General features: G+C 37.8%; 2 protein-coding genes and 1 non-coding gene across 3 annotated transcripts; 2 read left to right on the plus strand and 1 right to left on the minus strand.

Moving 5' to 3' along the window:
- The first annotated feature begins 370 nt into the window (after positions 1-370).
- On the plus strand, positions 371-442 carry TRNAD-GUC (transfer RNA aspartic acid (anticodon GUC)). The gene has a single exon. It is a non-coding gene; the product is annotated as a tRNA-Asp (tRNA).
- Positions 443-6408: 5966 nt separating this feature from the next.
- On the plus strand, positions 6409-8574 carry LOC104591151 (U-box domain-containing protein 33-like). Its single transcript, XM_010249937.3, has 3 exons — positions 6409-7155; positions 7406-8173; positions 8281-8574. The coding sequence occupies exons 1-3, from the start codon at positions 6646-6648 to the stop codon at positions 8461-8463; spliced, it is 1461 nt and encodes a 486-aa protein (XP_010248239.2). The 5' UTR covers positions 6409-6645; the 3' UTR covers positions 8464-8574.
- A 631-nt stretch (positions 8575-9205) lies between these two features.
- On the minus strand, positions 9206-20824 carry LOC148790732 (uncharacterized). Its single transcript, XM_088890708.1, has 6 exons — positions 20441-20824; positions 20105-20188; positions 13353-13602; positions 13132-13228; positions 9729-9794; positions 9206-9560 (listed from the first exon to the last, which is right to left on the minus strand). The coding sequence occupies exons 1-6, from the start codon at positions 20763-20765 to the stop codon at positions 9363-9365; spliced, it is 1020 nt and encodes a 339-aa protein (XP_088746834.1). The 5' UTR covers positions 20766-20824; the 3' UTR covers positions 9206-9362.
- Between the last annotated feature and the right edge of the window lie 1112 nt (positions 20825-21936).

The raw sequence follows: 21936 nt of genomic DNA on the forward strand, positions 1-21936 counted from the left end.
CCAAACATTAAGTTAGAATAGTCCAAAATGGTCCAAAGTATTCATCGGATTGGATTGGTCCCAAGCCATTTGTAAAGGATTCATATTGGACCAAATTTGGTCCAATTGACACCCCTAGCAGGGATGCCACTTAGACAGGTTCAGGTTGGGATTTTATTAAAATTTTAATAGACCTAATTTAAAAACTCGGATCCAGCAGTGTAAAATCTTAAAATTGATTATTCAACTTGCACCCTAGTTTGTAAGTTTATTTCAAAATATAAAACGAAAAAGAAAAAAAAATAAGACATATTACATCCATCTGTAAAGGGTTTAGATCGTGAACAAGAAAAAGAGATATTATTATTACCAAATATTTGTTTAACATCAAGTCGTTGTAGTATAGTGGTGAGTATTCCCGCCTGTCACGCGGGTGACCCGGGTTCGATCCCCGGCAACGGCGTTATTTTTGTTTTGCTTATTTTTATGTAAATATGTTATTTTTATTATCAAACCAGTCGGTCCAGGGCGGGTTAGTATGTTCTGATAAAGCATCCGGCCGTCGGGTTGAGTTGGACCGCTTTTAGCTGAGCGCGATCAAAACTGCACCTCCTAATGGCAGCACAACTGGTTCAGTACAGATCCTCTCTATTCAAAATGCTTCACAAGAGTTACAGCTGCTCACCTCACAGCATCCTCCTAGGCTCCTATTGGCCCATGAAAAGTATATAATTGTTTTAAAGTTTTTTTTTTTTTTTTTATTTTAACCACAATAAATTGGAATCGGTTTAAATCTGAAGCTGATCCGAATCCAATTGAATTACGGCCCTACTCTTTCCATTTTATTTCCACAAGTGTGGTATCTAATAAAGGATATTAGATCTGTTCATCACACAGGGCGCCTTATACCCACCTCATATGCACATCCTACCATGCATTGGAAATATCTCCAGTACTTATTAGTTATTATTCATCAGAGATGTTCTCAATGCATGGTGGATGGAGCAGTTATTAATTAAAGATGTTTTGGTTTAGAATCAGTGTCGTCGGATTGAATGCAAAATCGTTTTGATCATTGCTGCATCACGACACACGAGTTAAATGATTTGAGCATTTGATTCGACTAGCTGTTTTGAGTTATTGAGTATATAAAATACAAAAAATAAAAAATTGTAGAATGTTTTAAAGCAATTGATATAAAATACCAATTGTTCCTCTCAGGTGGATGGGGTGCAAATGGGATTAATATCCATTTATCCTAATCCAAATTCGAGTTTTTGATTAAGACAATTTTAGTTCAGTTTATCTATAATTTGACTAAATATTTATGACCCGCATCCACCTGATCCCTTACACTTCATTTGTTTGCAGTGTAAATGTGAAATAGATGTAAATTTTACATTAATACCGAACCAAATCAACTAATATACCAACGAGTCACCTCACCGTTTGGCACTGAAGTGCTGCGACAGGAATAGAAAGAACCGATCAGACCTTGTGGAGGCTTGGAGCGTGTTTAAGCCCATGTATGCATACGTGTTTTTGATTTATTGTTTAGGCTGCGTTTGGAAATGATGTAAACAGAGTGCAAATCTCAGTTTAGGGTAAATTTGCAGTCTGATTTACTTTTATCTGTGTTTGACAATATTACATTTATGCATTAACAAATGACAGACCAATGCATATTTAATGATAATAAGATGTAAAAGTACGTCAATAAAATAGAAGTAAATTTGCATTCAAGTGGACTTTTGATAAAAAAAAAAGCATATACTTTATTGGAATTCATGTTTGCATCATTACAGCTAAAAGTCAATTTGGTAACAAGGTAAATTTGTCAATGCAAAACTAACCCAATTTTACAATTTATACGAACTGTTTTACACTACATATTTACATTCACACTTATTTACATCGTTTCCAAACGCAGCCTTAAGTGCCTATGAAATGATTTCCTAGGAGAAAACTGGTATTATTGAAAATTCACTACTATTAGAAATTAGATAAATAGAAAATATAGAAAAAGTAAATATCATTTTTGTTTTGAGTGTTCTTCTCTAAATAAACCAGTTTTCTATGAAATAAAAAGATTTTCTTTTCTCACTCTTTATTCAATTAAATAATAGGTCTGACATCATCCTGTAAGCTACCCAAAGCATCATATTCTCAATACACTACACTATCTATATATTGTTTATATACACAATTAATGCAATGGATTTAGGCTGTGTGGGAGATCGGCTTCAGTCAGTGCAAGGCCCGTTCAAATATCATTCGAACAGTCTTTACAGCCTTGCATCGGGAACATCTCCATAATTGTGTGCTTTATTTCATGAGAAGATATTCCCAATGCAAGGTTATAATGGTTATTAACAGGTTCCACACTGACTGAATCCAGTTTTGCTTCTCAAGAAATAAGTTGTGGAAAAGTTCTTGAGCAATACAGTTCCCCCTTTCTCACTTGCTTTTCAAGGAACCAAAATTTACCCTCAATAAGTTTGTGATATATGCACTATTGAGTTTTGTATTTTTCAACTAAGGCCAAATTGCCCATTGAATCAAGCCTGGGAAATGCTTCCATCAAGATATAATTAGTCCCCTTTAGACGACAAAAAATTAAAAAGAAAAATACTGCTGTATTATAAGTTAATATATACATAATATTTGAAAGGTTTTCATTTGATGTGAAATTTTACACAACCAAATATCTCCCAAAAATCATGAATTCACAAAGATAAAAAGAGGTGGTGTTGCAATTATCTGACTCTGCTGGACGAATTAGTGCATTATCCTTCATTAAAAATGTAAGCTCAAATTGGCATCCTCTTGAAACATTTCAGGAAAAAAAAGAAAAAAAGCTGAAAGAATTTCAACAACTCTTTAACTAAGTTGAAAAAGTACTCCAGTTCAATTTCCAGACATGATAATTAGAAATCACACAACCTAGCTTTAAGACTTTGCAATAGGCTTCATGGGAAGCACTATGGTGGCGTTTGATAAATCTAGAATCTAAAATCTGAAAAGTTAGAAAGATATTAAAAAGTATTTAAAATCTGAAAAGAAACATAGATGCTTTATGACTTTTTAGGGGCTCAGAACAAAGAATGTTGTTTGCTTTGGATCAAACCTTCAACATCTGAAATTCCTTAATTTTACCATTTTACCCCTAAAACATACTATTTGGTAATTTTGAGTTCAATTTGTACTATTTCATAAAATCTAATTTATTAAATTCAAAATGATATTGAAAAATATGAATAAATTATAAAAAAATTAAAATAAGAGTAAAATTGAAAATACATATAAATTTATAAATTAAAAATAAATTATTAAAAGTTAAAATAATAATGAAAATAGTAATAGAGTCTACAAAACAATGAAAAAAATGTTTCATAATTATCAAATTATTATTAAAATATTTAATAATTAATAATTAATTTAAATAAAAATTATAAAATCGAATGCCATTGTTGAGACATGGTCACCGCTGAGAAAGAGAGAGAGAGGGATAGGGAAATTGAACGCCGATGCTGAGACAGGGCCGCTACAACTAAGGGAGAGTTGCAGTGGCGGTGGTGAGAAGACATGGGGAGAGAGAAAGAGAGAGGGGGGAGGAAAATCGAATGTTGTTGCTAAGAGTTGCAGTGGTAGTGGCGGGAAGATAGGGGAGAGAGAGAGGGGGGCAGAGAGAGAAGGGCGGAGGGAAAAGCTTGTGCTGTTGATTCTCTGTTAGTGAAGAAGAAGAAGAAGAGAGAGAATGAAGGGCATAACGAGAATGGGCATTTTTGTCTTTTAATGCGATATGAAAAACGTCTTAGCGTGTTAAGTCACTGGCCTGCCTCTTACAAATTCAGATATGAAAGTGCATTTCAGACGCTTTTTTAAAACTCATCGCAAACATAGGTGGCATTTGAAAAGCAATATTTTCAGACTTCAGAGGTCTAAAAATGTGAGGAGAAAACTCTAACATATGCTATTATTATTTTTATACTTTTATCTTTTCCCTTTTGTCCATATAAAAATATAAGATAAAAATGCTCATTCCACATTTTTTTGGTTTTTTTTCTCCTCACATCATATTCCTCGGGATCCCAATTGAAAGCCTATCTCCAATAAGTCATATGGAAAGCTATACTAAAAAATGAAGGAAAGGAAGAAAAAAGTATTTAATTTAATTTAATTAGATAATGAATATTTTAACAAAAACAAATAATATTTTAAAAATCATCTTGCATTTTATTCAAAGAAGTGCACCAGATAGTATCTACTATCAACAAAACACTCCCAACACCATCTCAACATTACACCTCCCTTGTCATTCATAGGGAGTTATTCCTGATGTGCAACTATCATGGCTAGGAATTGGGATCTACTCCTCAAAATGACCCAACCACATCCAATCATATACTGGAAACATCTTCCATGAATAATAACATAGAAATATGAAAGATGTTCCTAATGTGTGGATGATAAAGATGTGAGGTCGAAGTGAGGAGCAAATCCAGACTCCAGACTCCATGGCTAGTTGGGAAAGTGTTGTGAATTCCCTGAATCCAATTGGGATTTGCTCTTCACATAACACTCTTCACACCGACCTCAAGCCAAGGTTATTAAAAATAACCTGAAGATATAACCAATCAGGGACCATTTTTCGGTTTCGTGGTTCAACTGTCCAAGTCGAACGATTTGACCCGTGACATCATAAATCAATTAAAAATAAAAAATATATTTTAGCAGTTTATAGTATATATGAGAATTTAAAATCCCATGACCTCAAGCCAAGGTCGAAGGATTTAACGGTTGTCTGACCTTTTCAACGGAATTTTAAATTTTAGTGGTTTATAGTATAATTGGACCTAGGGGCTGAGCGGTTACTGGTTTTTCGGGTCTCACCTCACCTTAACATCCATTAAAACATCTCATATGAATAATACCATTCAAGTATGGAAAAGTGTTCCCGATGTACGCCTAAAACATGATATGAGAATCATGGTAGATCTTTTAAATAATGTGGAAGTTTTCCATTGTCGGTGGCAAAATCAATCAGAGATCAAACCCAACAAATTCCCGGGTTGGGACCTAATACCAACATAAAGAGTAGGTTAAAAACCTCTAACAACTTGATCTATCATCTAAGGACAGGAGTAGAGAGAGAGAGAGAGAGAGTAAAGTAAAGCGGGGAAGGATAAGAGTCAAGCGGCTCTCAAAAGCTCCATGTGTTGGTTCGAGAATCCGGCCAAGAAAGTGGCTTCAATATCTGACTGACAAGACAAGTAAGTGATAGGGATTAATAATTGTACGTTAATTCTAAAAAGTAACCAATTAATTGAAAGCGGGGTGAGTGTTGATTTGACACTCAAGTCTATCATGTTTGTTGTACGGCGATCAATTTGGAGTATTGGGTTTGGGACCACGGAGTTGGGAGAGATAAGGTTGGAATCCGACTCTCGTACAAGATACGGTGGTTTGAACAGTAAAAACCCTCATGGAGATTTTTAGACTCTACTCCACTTCACAGTTCTGATATGACAGTAAAAACCCCATAGAATGGAATTAAGATTTCTGGGGTGGATTGAACACTAAAAAACCCATATTTAATAAATTCTGCCATAGGCGTAACTTCACTACTTCTTCCCTTACAAACGGTTGTAATTATGTTATTAGTGGTGCCTAAATGTCATAAACAGTTGTAACTATTACTTTTTTTTTTTATATTTTATAAAACAAATAAAATATAAATATTGAATAAAAAAATGTAAATAAAATCAAACACATAAAGAATGACAGTCTTTGTTTGTGCTTTTTAGTTAAGACACCTATGGTTTCTTCATGTTTGAATTTGGATTTTCTCATCAGAGCATGCCTCAAAGTGCATCGCAATTATACATTGGGAATATCTTCTTATTAACGATGACATCAAATATATAATCTGTTTTCAATGCACAACTACAATGTGTTGTGAGACTGTGTACGAAGCAAATCTGATCTCTATATTTCTTAAAACATTATCCATCCCTTATGAGTCCCAATCTGCTGACTTCCACACATTGTTGACCATGTGCATCCAGTTATACATCAAGAATATCGGTGTTTTAAAATACAACAGATGTTCCTAGGAATGTATCATGGTAAGCAGATCTGAACTCATCTCTTATGCATTTCAACCCATCTTTGAATAAAATACATTTCAACACCCTCCCAATATGATCTGATACCACACATTTCATATATAGGGAGTCCCAACTCTCAATTTTATGGTGGGTCCCATTCTCAACTAATTGTGAGTGAAGGCATGGTTTTGAAAATCTGATTTTGGACTTGAAAACCGTTTGATCAGAATTCAGACGAACAGACTGTTCAACCCAAGAAAACGGTGGTCGAAACGGTCGTCTTGGAGTCGATATTTATTCGTGATAGGTTGCCCAAACCCGACGCGCAATAATTGCGCATGATTTTGTCTCTAGGCCATCCATTCTCCGTCAATGACCCGCGAATCGTCAACACCAATCACTGAGAGTCGAATCGACTCACTTGTGTCGCTGAGGTATCGGGTCGGGGTCGGGGTCGGGTGTTTCTCCGATTCTATACACTACTGTAAGAAAAAAGGCTGATATCAAAGAGAAAGCGTGTACTACTAACTAAGAATTTCTTTCGCTCTCTCTCGCAATGGATGCACTCGTGGCTGATTTCCAGGAGAAGATCCTCTGTGGTCTGGAACTAATGATGACTCTAAAATCCCAACGCGACGAGTTGCGGAGTGATTTGCAGAGAGAGCGACAACTGCGGTATGAGTTTCAGAAAGAGCGCGATAAGTTACAGACAGAGCGTGATGATTTACGCAACGAGCGAGACAGGATGCAGAGGAAGCAGGAGGAGCTTCGGAACAAGCTAAACGAGCTGCAGATTGAGCGTGACAGGGCTGCCACAGGGGCCGAGCAGATGAGGAGAAAAAGGAGTGATGGGGAAGAGGGCACGAGTTCTGAAGAGAGGTGGCAGTTCTCCGAGATAACTTCCACCGAAATTGAGAGAGCAACTGCCAACTTTGATCCATCGAAGAAGATCAGTGAAGGGGTAAATGGGAGGAGCGTCTACAGAGGTCAACTTCGGAACACCCAGGTGGCTATTAAGATATCCGGCTTCGATAATTTGCAGAACCGCACAGAATTCCACAGGGAGGTAACAAAGAAAAAGCCCCATTTCTGTTTTTTCCTTTTATACATTGCTATTTGCTAGCTCTTCCATCGTCGATCATCTCCATAATCCAGTCTGATCTGAATATTTAAAAAGTAAAAACTGAGTATCAAGGGGGTGATATATATGATCACTTGATTGAATCATCACTTTTCAGCTGTAAGCGAGCTGATGATCAACTCATCAATGTATGTATAATAACAATGAATGGTTCATGTCCATTGGCCTGATTCAGGTGGAAGTCTTGAGCAGGGTGAGGCATCCAAACATTGTCTCACTCATTGGAGTCTGCCCAGAAAATTACTTGCTTGTATACGAGTATCTCCCCAGTGGCACCCTCGAAGACCGGCTCAACTGTAAGGATGATACTAGTCCTCTTTCATGGCAAATCAGAACGCGCATTGCGGCCGAGATATGTTCAGCCATCATCTTCCTCCATTCCAACCATCCTTACAGGATTGTCCATGGCAATCTCAGGCCTGAAAATGTACTTCTGGATGAGAACCTTGTCAGCAAACTCTGTGGTTTCGGCAATTCTGGCTTAATTCCCCGGGAGGGAGTGTCACCCAGAACCTCCACACCATGCCGGAGAATTGACCCCATTGCCCGTGCTTATGTCGACCCAGAATTCGTAGAAACTCAAGAGTTAACACCAGCATCAGACGTGTACTCATTTGGTGTCATACTGCTACTGCTTCTGACGGGGGGACCAGCCATGGGTATAGTGCAGACGGTGAAGTCTGCATTAAATAACGGGACCCTCGATAAGATGTTGGATGAATCTGCGGGGAGTTGGCCTCTTGAGCAGGCAAAGCAATTGATTTACTGGGCACTCAAGTGCTGTGAAGAGATACGACAGAGGCGACCAGACCTTGAATTGATCACAATTACGCTGGAGCGTCTGAAACAAGGTTCATGTGGAGCATCGTCGTCATCAAGCCGTCCAATATCAGAATCAGAGCCGCGTGAGACTCCATCGCATTTCCTTTGCCCTATTTTTCAGGTTAGTTTCTGAAATACAGTAGAATGGATGCTGGTTCTTGAAGAAATCCTGTGACAGACTTGAAAATGGATCATGCTCTAGCATTAAAATTTTGATATTACTTGCAGGAAACCATGCGGGACCCGCGTATGGCAGCAGACGGCTACACTTACGAATATGCAGCAATCAGAGAATGGCTGGACAGAGGGCATGACACGTCACCCATGACAAATCTTCCGCTCATCAACCAAGAACTAACTCCTAACCTCACTCTACGTTCTGCAATTCAAGAGTGGCTTGACTACTCCTGATTTTTTTACTTTCCCATTCCATTTTGTGTATAAAGCAAGCTTACAAGATCTCTTCCTTCGTTATAACAGCTTTGTGCAAGTTGTTTAATGGTGTGATATATTTGAGTTTCAGACCTTTGTTTTGGTTTCTTCTACATTTTTTCCCGTTTGAGTTCAACGTATTCAGACAGACTATAATTAATTCAGGCCTTAGACATTAAAGATGCATAATTCAGGTCTTGGCTGATGGGTGTGGAAAGCTTAAAAGTCCTGAGAGTGTCACCCGTTATTCGTAGACGAATTCATTTTATGTTTCTATTTTACCTTAGACTGTGTCTGGTTCTTAATGAAGAGATCAAGAGAACGATAAAAAAAAAAAAACAGATTAAAATATTTCAGCTATCTTTTCTAGGAGTGAAAACTTCGTAAATGTAAATCTTTGTTTACAAAGAAAACAAAGTTTTCATCTTTGGACTAAAATATAGCTCAAATATTTCAGCCTGAAACATTTTTCACCCATTTTACATTGAAAGTTGGAAAAAAAACCTTATTGACTGGAAATTCAGACTATTATTGGGTTCAAATTCAGATGCTAAAACCACAGGATGGATATGAGATTTCATTTGACATAGCATCCATGGGTACGAGCTTTGACTCGAATAGAATCAAGCTTGGACTGACTTGGAGCTCCTGTCTTGTAAACATATACACCATTTACAAATGGCTATAGAAGGAAAATGTCGTGCTCACTGCTCGGTTCAAATTTCAAAAATTAAAACCTACTTCAAAATTGGATTCCTTGATTTTGAGTTGATGAACGCATTGGTTCTCAAAATAGAGTGCATAAAATATTGAGGTCTTTAAAATATAATTACACAAGTTACGGCAGGCTTTGCCCTTCTGACAACTTATACTTAATTCTACTGTAATGGAAATTTACATATTTTATAGGTTTTATTACCAATCTTACACTCAATTCCACTGAATTTGCACGTAAAGATACGCTTCTGTGAGGAGCTTCCATTTGCATGGCATCTGTTCAGTTCTTCAACAAGCGGCTTGAGTGAATGGCTGATGTCACCTAGTGCCCATGCTAAGGATATGTGAGGCCGCGGATCCTACAATTAAGATTGTCCTATACAAATTAAGAGCCTCTCCACATCATTAAAAAATGGATAAATGCACATACTTCATTCTTGAAGTTGGGGGACTATCTACCAAAAAAAAAAAAAAATAGTCAAGGGACTGAAGAGATGAATGACCATGTATCACTGGGATAGTCTAACCTTGTAAAATTCAGGGAGATTGTGCAGCCTATAAATTTCATTCACAGCATTAATCTGCCTTGTTATCTGAAAGCAATTTCAAACAAAATCAACCTCATGAAACAGTGCAAGTAGAAAACTTCCATATAGAACTGCAATCTTAACATATATGTAATAATTATGTTGCTTGAGAAATTCTAATACATTTATTCAGTTAACCAAAGAGAGACAAGATCCCTAAACCAATATGGCAACACTTGTCCAACTACATCCATATAGAACTGCAATCTTAACATACGTACATATGTATACTATTATTCCAAACCCATACAGAACAGTTCAAACCGATGTTTCTTTAACCAAAACTTTTGCTGAAAAGTACTAGTCAGAGATGTGTAACAAAACAAAAAAGAACTAAATTAGCATCATTGTGAATGTAGAAAAGTTTAAATCATATTAAAAAGATTATTTTAGCTTCAAGAATTCACCACCTAATTGAAGAAAATCAAGAATGCAATGGAGGTGATTGAATCAAGCAAAACTCCTAGACAGAGAGCAACCCAAATCTTAAGTGCAATGCTGTTTCTGTTATTACTTTGATTTCATGTTCGGGTTCATTGCCAAAAAAACAAGCTTTGGATAACCAAACCCTGGTCGTACACAAAATCAACATACATGAAAACCTTCGCCAGTGAATTTGTCTTCTCCAACTAAATACCTGGCTACCACATTAATAATAATAATAATAATAATAATAATAATAATAATAATAATAATAATAATAATAATAATAATAGTAATAGTAATAATAATAACAATAAATGCAAGACAGAGCATTCATTAAAACCCATAAAACTAGGGAAGCACCAGCTGGTCCAGGTATTTAGTTTGATGACACACTACAAAAGTTGTATGTACAAAAAACAGTCCAATAACATATATTATATTTCAAATAAAGTGCTTGATGACAACCCTCACATATTCAACCATCAGAACAAGGAATTTCCCCATGGCAAATATCTGTTCTTTATGTGGTTTACATACTTCAGACTGAAGTAAGTGCATGCATAGAAATGATCTAAGAACAAAAAAAAAATAGTGCATTAATAAGACCAAATATGGTGAGTATAAACCCCTATAGTGAAGTGCAAAATAATGAATCAGATACCAATCAGAAGCTTTTTTGAGAAAAGATAAAGTATAATTGTATAAATAAAAAGGTCATTTGTGCAAAGAGAAGCTGTACAAAAACAAACCAGGACCTCAAAAAAAGGCCATCCTCAAAAAAGTACAATCAGATGTATCTTCTTTAAAACCTGAATGTATAGACAACCAACTTCTAACAAACTCTATAGCAATGTTGATGACCTCAGCTTCAGAGGACGCTTTGTGACAAAAAAATCCTACCGTTCCTTTCAATCCATACAGCCCACAGAATTGCCAATAGAGGACCAGCAGACTTTCCCTTTCTTTGTCATCCCTGGTATATGCCATGCCTCCAAGCATGCTCCAACTTACCTTTAGGATCTTTAGAAAGTAGCTCCATATCTCTGTTACAAACTTGCAGTGTAAAAACAGATGATTAACTGTTTCCGTCTCCACACTGCAAAGACTGCAACTCAGATGATTAACTGAGAATCTCCTGATCTGTTCCACTTCCACACTCTTGAATCCAGCAAATGTTATCACCCCTCAACACAAAGGAATCAGCTTCCAGCACCTCTTTACCAACTGTCACATTCAACAATGTGAGAAACAGCTCTTTGAGAGAACTCTCCCCAATTCAAGGATCTAAGCAAAATCTGATCCTTCTACCATCTCCTATTTTAAACCTGGCACATCGTCTGAATAGGGTGGAAGCTCTACAAATTCCTTCCCACAGACAGCACCCATTAGTCAAAAGGGGAAAACCACTGTCCCAACCATTAATATCCTTCTCAGCTATTACCTTCCTCCATAGATTATCTGGCTCGGCAGCAAACCTCCAGTGCCAACTGCCTAACAAGGCTAGGTTGAAAGACTTTAAATTTCTTATCCCCAAGCCCCCTTGTGGTTGGAGTTTGCAGATCTGACCCCAGTTCACAAGATGATACTTGTGAGAGTCTTTCCATCCCACCCAAAGAAAATCTCTCGTCTTTCTTTCTAAAACCTCCACTACCTCCAAGGAGATTGGAAAAAGAGACATAAAATAGGTTGGCAAGCTTGCTAAAACACTTTTAATAAGAGTTACCTTCCCACCTTTGGAGACATGCCTTGCTTTCCAAGTGGCCAATTTTCTATCCATCCTCTCTACGATTGGATTCCAGATAGCTTTGGATGTGCATTGGGCACCAAGTGCAGCCCCAAATAGTTAGTGGGTAGAAGACCTACTTTGCAGCCCAAAAGATCAGCCAAACTCTGAATGTTAGAGATTTCTCCCATGGCTATCATTTCACTTTTCATTAGGTTCACCTTTATCCCTAAAACAATCTTGAACCAGAAAAAGAGATGCTTTAGATTAAGAACTCGATTCTCCGACGCCTTACAAAAAAAGAGGGTGTCATATGCATACTGCAGAATAGAAATAGATGTACCATTTGGGCTCACTTCAAAACCCTCCAACAGCTTTATCTCCACAGCCTTATCCACCAATTTACTAAGACCTTCCATCACTATTAAAAAGAGAGGAGATGAGGGATCCCCTTGCCTTAAACCTCTCGAACTTTGGAAGTTATCTTACAGTGGAAATGCACACTTTCATCCAACTTCTCCATTTTGAGGCAAAGTGCATTATTTCCAACAAATAGTCCAGAAAAAACCAATTAACATGGTTGTAAGCCTTTTCTAGGTCTATTTTACAGACCAACCCATTCCACCCACTTCTCTTTCTTGAATCAATTAGCTCATTGGCTATGAGTACGACATTATGACTATGCTTGTTGTGAACAAAAGCTCCTTGGTACTTGGAGATCAAGGAATCTATCACTTATCTTAACCAAGTGGCCAGAATTTTTGCCAGGACTTTGTAAACACCTCCAACCAAACTGATTGGTCTGAAACCCTTCAACTCAGGAGCTCCTTCCTTCTTGGGAATTAAGGATATAAAAGTTGCATTCAAAGTTCAAACTTCTTTCCAAGGCTGCAGAATCATTCCTGAGAAGACTTTGTGTTGCTAAGTCATTGTCTCAAGCTAACCCTAAATTCCAAACACTAACAAAACACACACACATCAAAATTCATTGATTTTGATCTTGATTGGATTCTTGATTCCAAGTACACCTTTGTCTTCTTTAGGTCTAATGGAATAACTCCTTCCTTGAGTGTGTATGGCTGTGCATGTGTGTATGTCACTATGTGGTTTTCTGGTTCTTTTGTGTATGAACTGAAGTTACATTTTAAAGTGAAACTGATTTTCAAAGGATAAAGGAGAAAAAAAGGTTCTCACCTCAGCTAAACCACATGCAGCAACTTCCATAGAAAGAAAGGATCGGGTATGATCATCATTTACAAAAACCTCCCACTTACTAAAATCTATCCAATATCTGCTTTCCATTTTTTCCAGAGCAAAGAAAATGATTACAATGTCAGCAAAATCATAGAGCAGAAAGTGAATAATTTGATAATTGACAACTGAAGACGAAAGTGTTAATATAAGTATGATCTGACCGCTTCTGAGACTGCAACTTTTGGCAAAGCATCGACACCATTGAGTCAATTTGGTGCGCTCTGATTGGAACTGTTCTCCCCAAACTAATGTGGAATTCCCTCCCTAAAGCAACTTGTTCAAGCTTTTGGTCGTCTTTGCACAAATTATTGAGTAGAATATCAACATCAACAACATGAAGACCAGGCAAAAGAGATGCAGCTTTCTTCAAATAATGGAATAGTTCTTTCCTTGTTGTGGCAGGTATATGAACTGCAGATAAATGAATTAACCGATATTATAATAGGCATCAAGAAACTCGTAATATCGAACAGAGTGGAAGGTGACATCTGCATAAAAATGAAATACAAGACAATACAATGTGCAACAACTTCCAATTTTCATACCCATGCAAAAGCACAGGGCATCTCTTCAGATATGATGGTAGCAAAGAACCACTACAAATCAAAGGAACCGATGTTCCTCTCTCAAATTATTTTATGGCAAGGAGCTGTGTTGTTTGATTTCATTCAGAACCACACCTTTCTGCATATTCCTTCTACATTGGCAGTATTCTAAAATGGGTTTCTATCATATAATTGCCACTCATTTGGACCTTATGACTGTTAGTGAATTTTTTTTTTTAGTATAATTTCTCGCATAACATAATTCACCCAATTATACTAATAATTGGGTTTCTTTATTATTTGGGTAAGCCCCAATCAAGAAATCACGTAGATATTCCCTTAATTACATCTCTGCTAGGGACAGAGAAAACCTTTTGATTCTGATTCAGAAGTACCAATGAATAGAGACTAAACTAAGTAACACTTTTCTACATGATATATATTCCCTCTTTGTTTGAGAGAAAATGTTATGGACGCATTCCCCGGGAAGACGTACCGTCACCACCGGCAGCAACAGGCACCTGACCCACCGCCAGCAGCAGCAGTGATTCAATGATTCCCATCCTACCCAGTTCGGCAACAGCAGCCTTATCTAGATTAGATTAGATCATCTTGCTTGTTCTTATCTTATTGTTCTGTTGCTCTTATCTTATCTTGTTAGTAGCTTATCAGATTAGGATTAGCTTATCTTGTTAGTAGCTTATCAAATTAGGATTAGCTTATCTTATCCTTAGCAAGATAGAACTGGAAGTCTCCCTATTCAGCAAGGAGACTCCCTTTGATTAGGACTCTTGTAATCTCCTATTTAAGGAGACCCCATTATTGAATGAGGATATCAAATTTCCAATCAAGAAAGAGAGTAAAAGGAGAGTTCGGTGATCTCTTGGACAAATCACCCTCTAGGACGCCAAGATAGGTTCAGCTAGGAAGGGGAGGAACAAGGGAAAACAGGAGCTTTTCCCCGTGGACCGACCCATGAACAAGGCTGTAGATGGTTTTCCCACTCACACATAGGTTAATAGGTTGTAAGGAACCATAATCAGCCAAGTTTCATGAACAAGGCTGTAGATGGTTGTCTCCTTACATGCATTTCAATATGAAACAAGGAAGAAGAGAAAAACAAAAGGAAGAAGGAAAGGAATGAAAGGAATAGAAAGAATATGGTCTTCCATCTCATGTGGTAAGCACAAGGAGTATCATATTGAAGGGGTGTAGGAAGAAAACAAGATTCCCTACCTTCTTCTTCCTTTTTTTTATGCTCTCCACACCAATCTTCTTCTCTTTTCTCTTCCCACTTGTTTCTTAGTGCTAGAAATCCTGTAGATAAGTTAGTATTAGCCAACAAAAAGGCATTAGCTCCTTCTCCTTGTAGGAGAGGGGTTTATATAGAGGAGGGAGGTGGTTAAGCAACTCACCACTCCTCTCTTCTTAGAGTGCCAAGTGTCACCCCACTTAAAATGGGTTAAGGAGGGAAAATAAAATTCTTCCTTCCTAAGGTGACAAGTGTCCCCCCACTTAAAGTAGGTTAAGGAGGGAGAAGAAAACTTTCTCCCCTAGGATGACATGTGTCCCCCCACTTAAAGTGGTTAGAGGAGGAAAAATAACTCTCTCTCCCCTAGGGTGACATGTGTCCCCCCCCCCCATTAAGTGGTTAAAGGAGGGAAAATAGCCCTCTTGTTAGAATAGGACAAGTGACATCCCCTTACAAATAAGTGGGACACCTCACAAGAAATTAATTAAAATGGATTTATTCTTTTAGGGCCTGTTGTTCCATTAAATGGGCTCTACTGCAGGCCCATTAAATGCTTATTGCATTACAAATAAGCCCAATTAACTTGGGGCCTTGTTTAAAATAGACTACAGGCCCCTTTCTTTATTAAAATGTTTCAGCCCACCAATAGGACTGACTGGGCTTATAAGAAAGCCCTTTTTTCTTCTTTATTATTATTTTCTTAAGCTATGATTGGGAGTATCTTAATAACCTGCTCCTAGTCCAGCAAACTTAAGGGCTTAACAATGACTAGCTTCGATTGCCATATTTATATGAGCATTACAAGTGTTTTGTTATAGTAATCATGGTGAAAGTGAGTAAATATTTTTCAAGCTGAAATGGAGACAAAGAATAGGAAATCATGAATAGATTATTCAAGAAATTAAAATGAAAAAAAGAAAGAATGCCATGTTAATCCACTAGACTGAATCCTCACTCAAGATGATGAATATTGTAATCATTCATGGAGAGAGAGAGAGACGAGAGAGAGAAAGAGAAGAGAAGAGAAGAGAAGAGAGAAAAGAGAAGAGGAAGATATGATTGAGAGACACGAACAAAAAACTATTCTGGCTGGGGCCAGTTTAGTTATTTATATTAACTTAATATAAAAGGAATGGGAGATTACAAGTATGCCCCTGGTGGCACTCCCTAGTAACAAACTAATAAGAAAGAAAGAAACTAACTGGCTGACAGCATCTTAAGCTGACAGCACACTAACAGTAACTATAAAATAACAATTAAATAATCCTCACAACAAATATCAAGTTCACCTTCCTCTTCAATATCTAGTAAATAAAATAAAAGGCATGAAAATGTTCTCAGGGCTTCAAAGACATGCAAGACAATCCATTAAGGCAAGAAATAGCTAGATCAAACCTATGCTTTATAAATGGTTCTCCAGGTGAGATAATCATCCCTAGTAGAGACCTTAGGCAAGGGGACCCAATCTCCCCTTATCTCTTCCTTCTTCGCTCGGATGCACTATAAAAAATGCTATCTAAATTGGTTGAAGATAGAAAATTTTCTGGTGTGAAGCTTAACCATGGCTGTTCAATTATTTCTTATCTGTTATTTGTAGATGACAGCTTTATTTTCTCGAAGGCAGATCCAGTAGAGGGGGAAATTCAAAAGATGTTGGCTAAAAGCATGCACCTAAAACAGGTTAAGAAGCCTGTCATCTATCTTGGTTAAACTTCTCGCTTCGGTAGATCAAAATCAAATATGTCCAATTTCATAACTAAAACTATTAGAGTGGAGAAGAAAACCCAAAGTTGGAAAGGTAAGTTGCTTAATCAAGCAGGTAAGGAAGTTTAAATTAAAGCTGTTATAATTGCTATTCCCACCTACTGCATGTAGTGCTTTCTTTTGCCTACAAGTGTGTGAAAATTTAAAGAAGCTTCAGAGAACATTTCAGTAGGGATCTAGAAGCAAGGAAAAGGGTGTAAGATGGGTTAATTGGAGTCAGTTGAATAAAAACAAGCTCGCAGGGGACCTCGGTTTCAAAGCCAGCATGCTTTAATAGGGCTCTTCTGGCAAAGCTAGCAGGCTCCCGGGGGGGAAGAGAGTTTATGGACCAATGTTATTAGGGCAAAGTATATCAAGAATAGATCTTTCTTAAATGATTCTTTGCCCACCTCGGGGTCTTGGGTTTGGAGAAGTGGAGAAGTGGAGAAGCATATAGAGGGTAGAGAAGTTCTTAAGGAGCTTGCTGGTCCATTGGGTCAGGAAGGAGCACACCAGTTGGGAAGGATCCTTGGATTCCAGGTGTATCAGGGTTTAGAGTTATGGGTCCTGTCCAAAATGGTCAAGATGTGGCTCAAGTGTGAGACTTATTTTACCCAAATACTAAGACCTGGAATGCTAACCTAATCCATTCGATCTTCATCCCTGACACAGCTGATAAAAAAGGTTCCTTTACAGCTAGTTCAGCCTACTTTGTGACCAAAAACCAGGCAGATTGTGCTGAATATCAGCAAAGGAAAAATAAGCAATTCTGATCCTTCTTGTGGGCCCTTCAAGTCCCACCAAAACTAAAAGCTTTCCTTTGGAAATGCTGTGCTAATGCAACTGCTGTGAAGTCAAACCCTGTCAGGCGCAAAACATCTGTTGATCCTATGTGTCCAGTTTGTCACAAAGAAGAAAAACCATTGTTCATGCTCTTTGCTTCTCTGATGCAGCCTCAGCTGCTGGTTTGAAGTTATATTGGGTTACAAGCTCATTTTTGGCCTAGAGATATAACTCTAAAAGATTGGTTAAAATCTTGGTTCTCAATCTGTAATGCTCATGAAGAAAGGAAGGAAGAGCTAAAAAAGCTTTTTCTACTTTCATGTTGTGGAATATCTGGTTGCAGTGGAATGGTATAGTCTTTAATGATGCTAAGTCTGATCCTGCTTGTGTTATTGACAGGTGGAGAGATAGGCTCAGGAAGTTCAGGATGGTAGCTCATCATCACAAACACAGCCCCATTCTAATGGGGATTGCATTTCAGTATCTTTTTGGCTCCCCCCTCCGAGTGATTGGGTAAAAATCAATATCGATGGAGCTTTTGTTTGCTCCTCATCAACTGCACTAGGTATTGTGGTTCATGGCAGTGGGGGTTTTGTCTTAGCCTTGTTGTGTGAGCATGTCCCAGCTAGTTCCCCCTCCAGGCTGAAGCCCAGGTCATGTTGGAAGGCTTACTTCTTGCAAAATCCCTTTATATCCAGAAAATGATAAAAAATCTCTAGTTGACTGGTTAAACAAGAAAGATGGTGGCTGTGCAGCTGAGGTGTTTTTTGTTGTTCAGGACTGTTTATCTCTTGCTGGAAGTTTGAATGTTAAATTTGCTTTCTCAAAGTGCTTGGTCAATAGGTCTGCGCATGTCACTGCTAAGAGAGGGCTGGTGCGTGGTGAAGTTTGGACAGATGCTTCCCCTCTGTGTTGTTTGTTCATGCTTGTTTGGATTTTCTTGTTTAGTTTTTTTTCCAGTGTTGTTTGCTTGGTCTGTCCTGTTGCTTCTGTTTTAATGAAGTGTAATTTTTCTACCAAAAAAAACACTCTATGCTTCATAAAAGAGAATATCAATGGCTCAAATATTCCAGCAACAAGTAAATGACAAATAATCAATTAATTTCCATTTCAATAAATGTAAATACCAGATTACCAGTTTTCCTTTAAAGAATGTCTTTCTGTCAAAATGAACCCACAGTACCCAAGGTCCTCCACCTGGTTCCAGTAACTTGATCTAAATGATTCAAATTTCAAAATCCATCACTTCCCTAAAACAACTAAGACCATAGGTACCTGATTCAGTGGTTATTCTGCAAATTCATTTTTTTTTCATACTCTCCTCCAATTTTTTCCTTTGCTTTAGGCTCGCAAGATACAGCATACAACCATGTATGAGTAATATTTTCTAATCTAAGTTATTGTAGAGAGTATAAAACTTATCACACCTTGGTATATGACGTTAATTTGGAATTTTCACTTTTAAAGAGAGCCATTTGACCCCAGTTGTAGTCCCTTCTCTCTACCAAGAAAAAGCAATAAATGGATGCTGTTTGACTCTCTAAAGGAAGATTTTGCAAGTCATTATGCCTTTTAGCAATTTAGACAACTACAATAAAGACCAATAAAGCCAAATCTGATTTTCTGAATAGGGAGATACCTATATTGGTCTATAGTTGATGGTAAATTAGAGACAACTTGACATAACTAACCCACTTAGCTTCATTAATGACATAACTAACCCACTTAGCTTCATTAATGGCATTGGGAATTGTGAAAATGCAAAAATGAAATAAACTCCCAAACACACTCATAAGAAAATAGGAGCTGTGATAAATACAGAAAAAGGTGTTATGGGCCGTGATAAGTCCTATAATAAATTAATAACATCTAGAATAGACATAGACCTCATTTGAATGGTGAAGGGGGGTATGACCAAATAACCAAATATACCAACATAGACCTCATTTGAGTAGAAGACGAAGTTTATTCAAGCAAGAACAACCAGATATATGTAATAATTTTTCTTTTTGTGTGTGACTTTCTATTAAGTGAATGTTCTTAGGCGTTTCAAATGGCTCTCTAGGGGCATGTTTGTTCAGGTTAATTGGGTTAGGAGATCTGCCAATAGTCTGGCTGATGGTCTAGCTAAACAAGGGGTTCAGTGACAGAGTATGTTTTGGGCTCAGTTGTAATATGTTTGGGGGGTTTAGACACTTGGCATCTTCTGTATTTTCCACAATGTCTTGTTTCTCTGCTTTCTTTTAAAATTAATAAATTCCTTTTATGAGTTACTGATCAAAAAAATTAAGTGAAAAAAGTTAATTATATTTAAAGGCAGACTCAACTACCAACCCTCTCACTTATGCTGCACTTAGGAGCAACACGTGCATTTTGAAGTTTGAACTCAGATCACATTTGAAGCGTGAGAACTCTTTAATCAATGATCTAGTTTAACATGTCAAAAACATGAATCCTCGCGCATGGAGATCATATAAACAGTTTCATATCCAATGTTAATTTCACTTAAAACTCCAGACCAAAAAATCAACAGGACAGGGAATAAAACAAATTCGAGTGGTAAAATGGAACAGGAAAAGTGATAACGAACCTGGGATGAAGACATGTAAAGCAAAGTTCCCTTCGACACGCGGGAAGCTCCTCTCTCTACCTCCATGATCAGTTTCTAAGTAGCCTGAACAAATTTACCGCCACCGTATCATGACATAAAACACCAATCAAAACGATTAAGTGTATTTCTTAAAAGAAATATGAAAATAAAACCAACAAAAAATAATCTGATGAAACCCTAAAACCTGTGCCCTTGTTAACATAGAGTCAGAAATTGTATCGTCACTTGAACAAATGATCAAACGGTTCATGGGGGAGAAACTGAAACAGACGAAAACGGAGAAGTTGGATAATTATAGCAAACAAGATGTGGTACCAAGTGAATTAGGTGGGTCAAGGAGAGCCAGAGGAGGTGGCGGCAAACAGATCGATTGTTCTTCAGTGTTTGAATTATTATGGCGGGGTTGTTTACTTCTCGGTGGCGACGCGTCGGAGTCGGAAGAAGAGTCACCATAGGAGGCTATGAGAGCCTCCATTCTCCTTTGTTTTAGCTCTGTCTCGCTCTCGTGCACGTCTGTCTCACATGACAGACGGTTGTGCTTGTGTCTCCACTCTTCTCCACTCTCCGGTCCTGCCCAGTCGCCTAGTCTCTCCTCGCTTCTCTGGTCTGTGCTAATTTGTCTACAAGTTGCAGGTTTCATCAGACGCCATTGTCGCGTGTTTCAAGTTCAGAAGTCCGAACCCCGGACGGGTTTGCTCTGCACCAGTCATGGGCTGGGCTCGTGCTTGCCAAAATTTTAGTTGGCCTCACCCGAAGCCCGACCCCAACACTGTAAAATCGAGCCGAGGCCCGGCCCGTTAACAGGTTTATGAACCACCATGTAGGCAGCGGGTATGGCCCGTGGCCCATATATTGGTTTGAGCCTGCATAGCTTGCCACCTGTCTCATTATCAAGAATAAGACTGAACCGATCATTGAATGATCTCAACTAGAAACTAGGGGTGCAATTTGGGCAGATTGGGTCGAGTTGAGGGTCAACCCAAGCCCAGCCCTAAGCCTCAAACCTCAGGCTCGAACCTAACCCAATACGAGTTCAAGCCCAAATTTACAAACCGAGGCGCAACATGAACTCAACCCAATACATCTCGAGCTGGGTTCGCAGAGGTCAGTTGGGCTTGGGCACGGTTATATAATAGATTAATAACTTGCACAAATGTCATTATTAAATGCATAAATACATGATTGATAATTTGTAGTTTATACTTGAATACGTGCAAGTAAAAAATATTTTATATAAATAAAATGCATAACATGTGTGTATTTATATATGTTTGTGCATGGTTGTGAGCTTAAATTAATCGTATACATATTGTAAATAATTAAAAATAATTTAGATATGACAGCATAAATATGTAATATACATACACATTTTATGATTACATAAACTATAGACATATATAAATATATGTATCATAATTCATAAAATGCCAGGCAGGCTTGGGTTGGGTTGGGCTTACGCTACTCGAAGCCTCAACCCAAGCCCAACCCAAGGGAAGGTTAGGCCCAAGTCTTATGACCTAAGCTGGGCCTGCCCAAGTTGCACCCTTACAAGAAATTAGATTTGTACATGGACCCAGCAACCGAACGGGCTGCTACATTTGTCAAGCTTGGACATGATTTTTAGGCTTGTGGTTTGAGTTCGGGCTTTCTCAAAATACCCAGCTCAATAATATTTTATATGATAAAAAATATATTAATAATATATAATATAATTTTTTTCTTTGTTCCTTTTTTTCTTTTCTCAAGTCAAAATATATAAATAAATCAGTTCTATTGTTGAGTAAAAAGACTTTTTGCCCAATTTTCAGCCA

Source organism: Nelumbo nucifera, chromosome 6 (assembly GCF_055504915.1).
Source record: "Nelumbo nucifera cultivar China Antique chromosome 6, China Antique-T2T, whole genome shotgun sequence".
Lineage (NCBI taxonomy): Eukaryota > Viridiplantae > Streptophyta > Magnoliopsida > Proteales > Nelumbonaceae > Nelumbo > Nelumbo nucifera.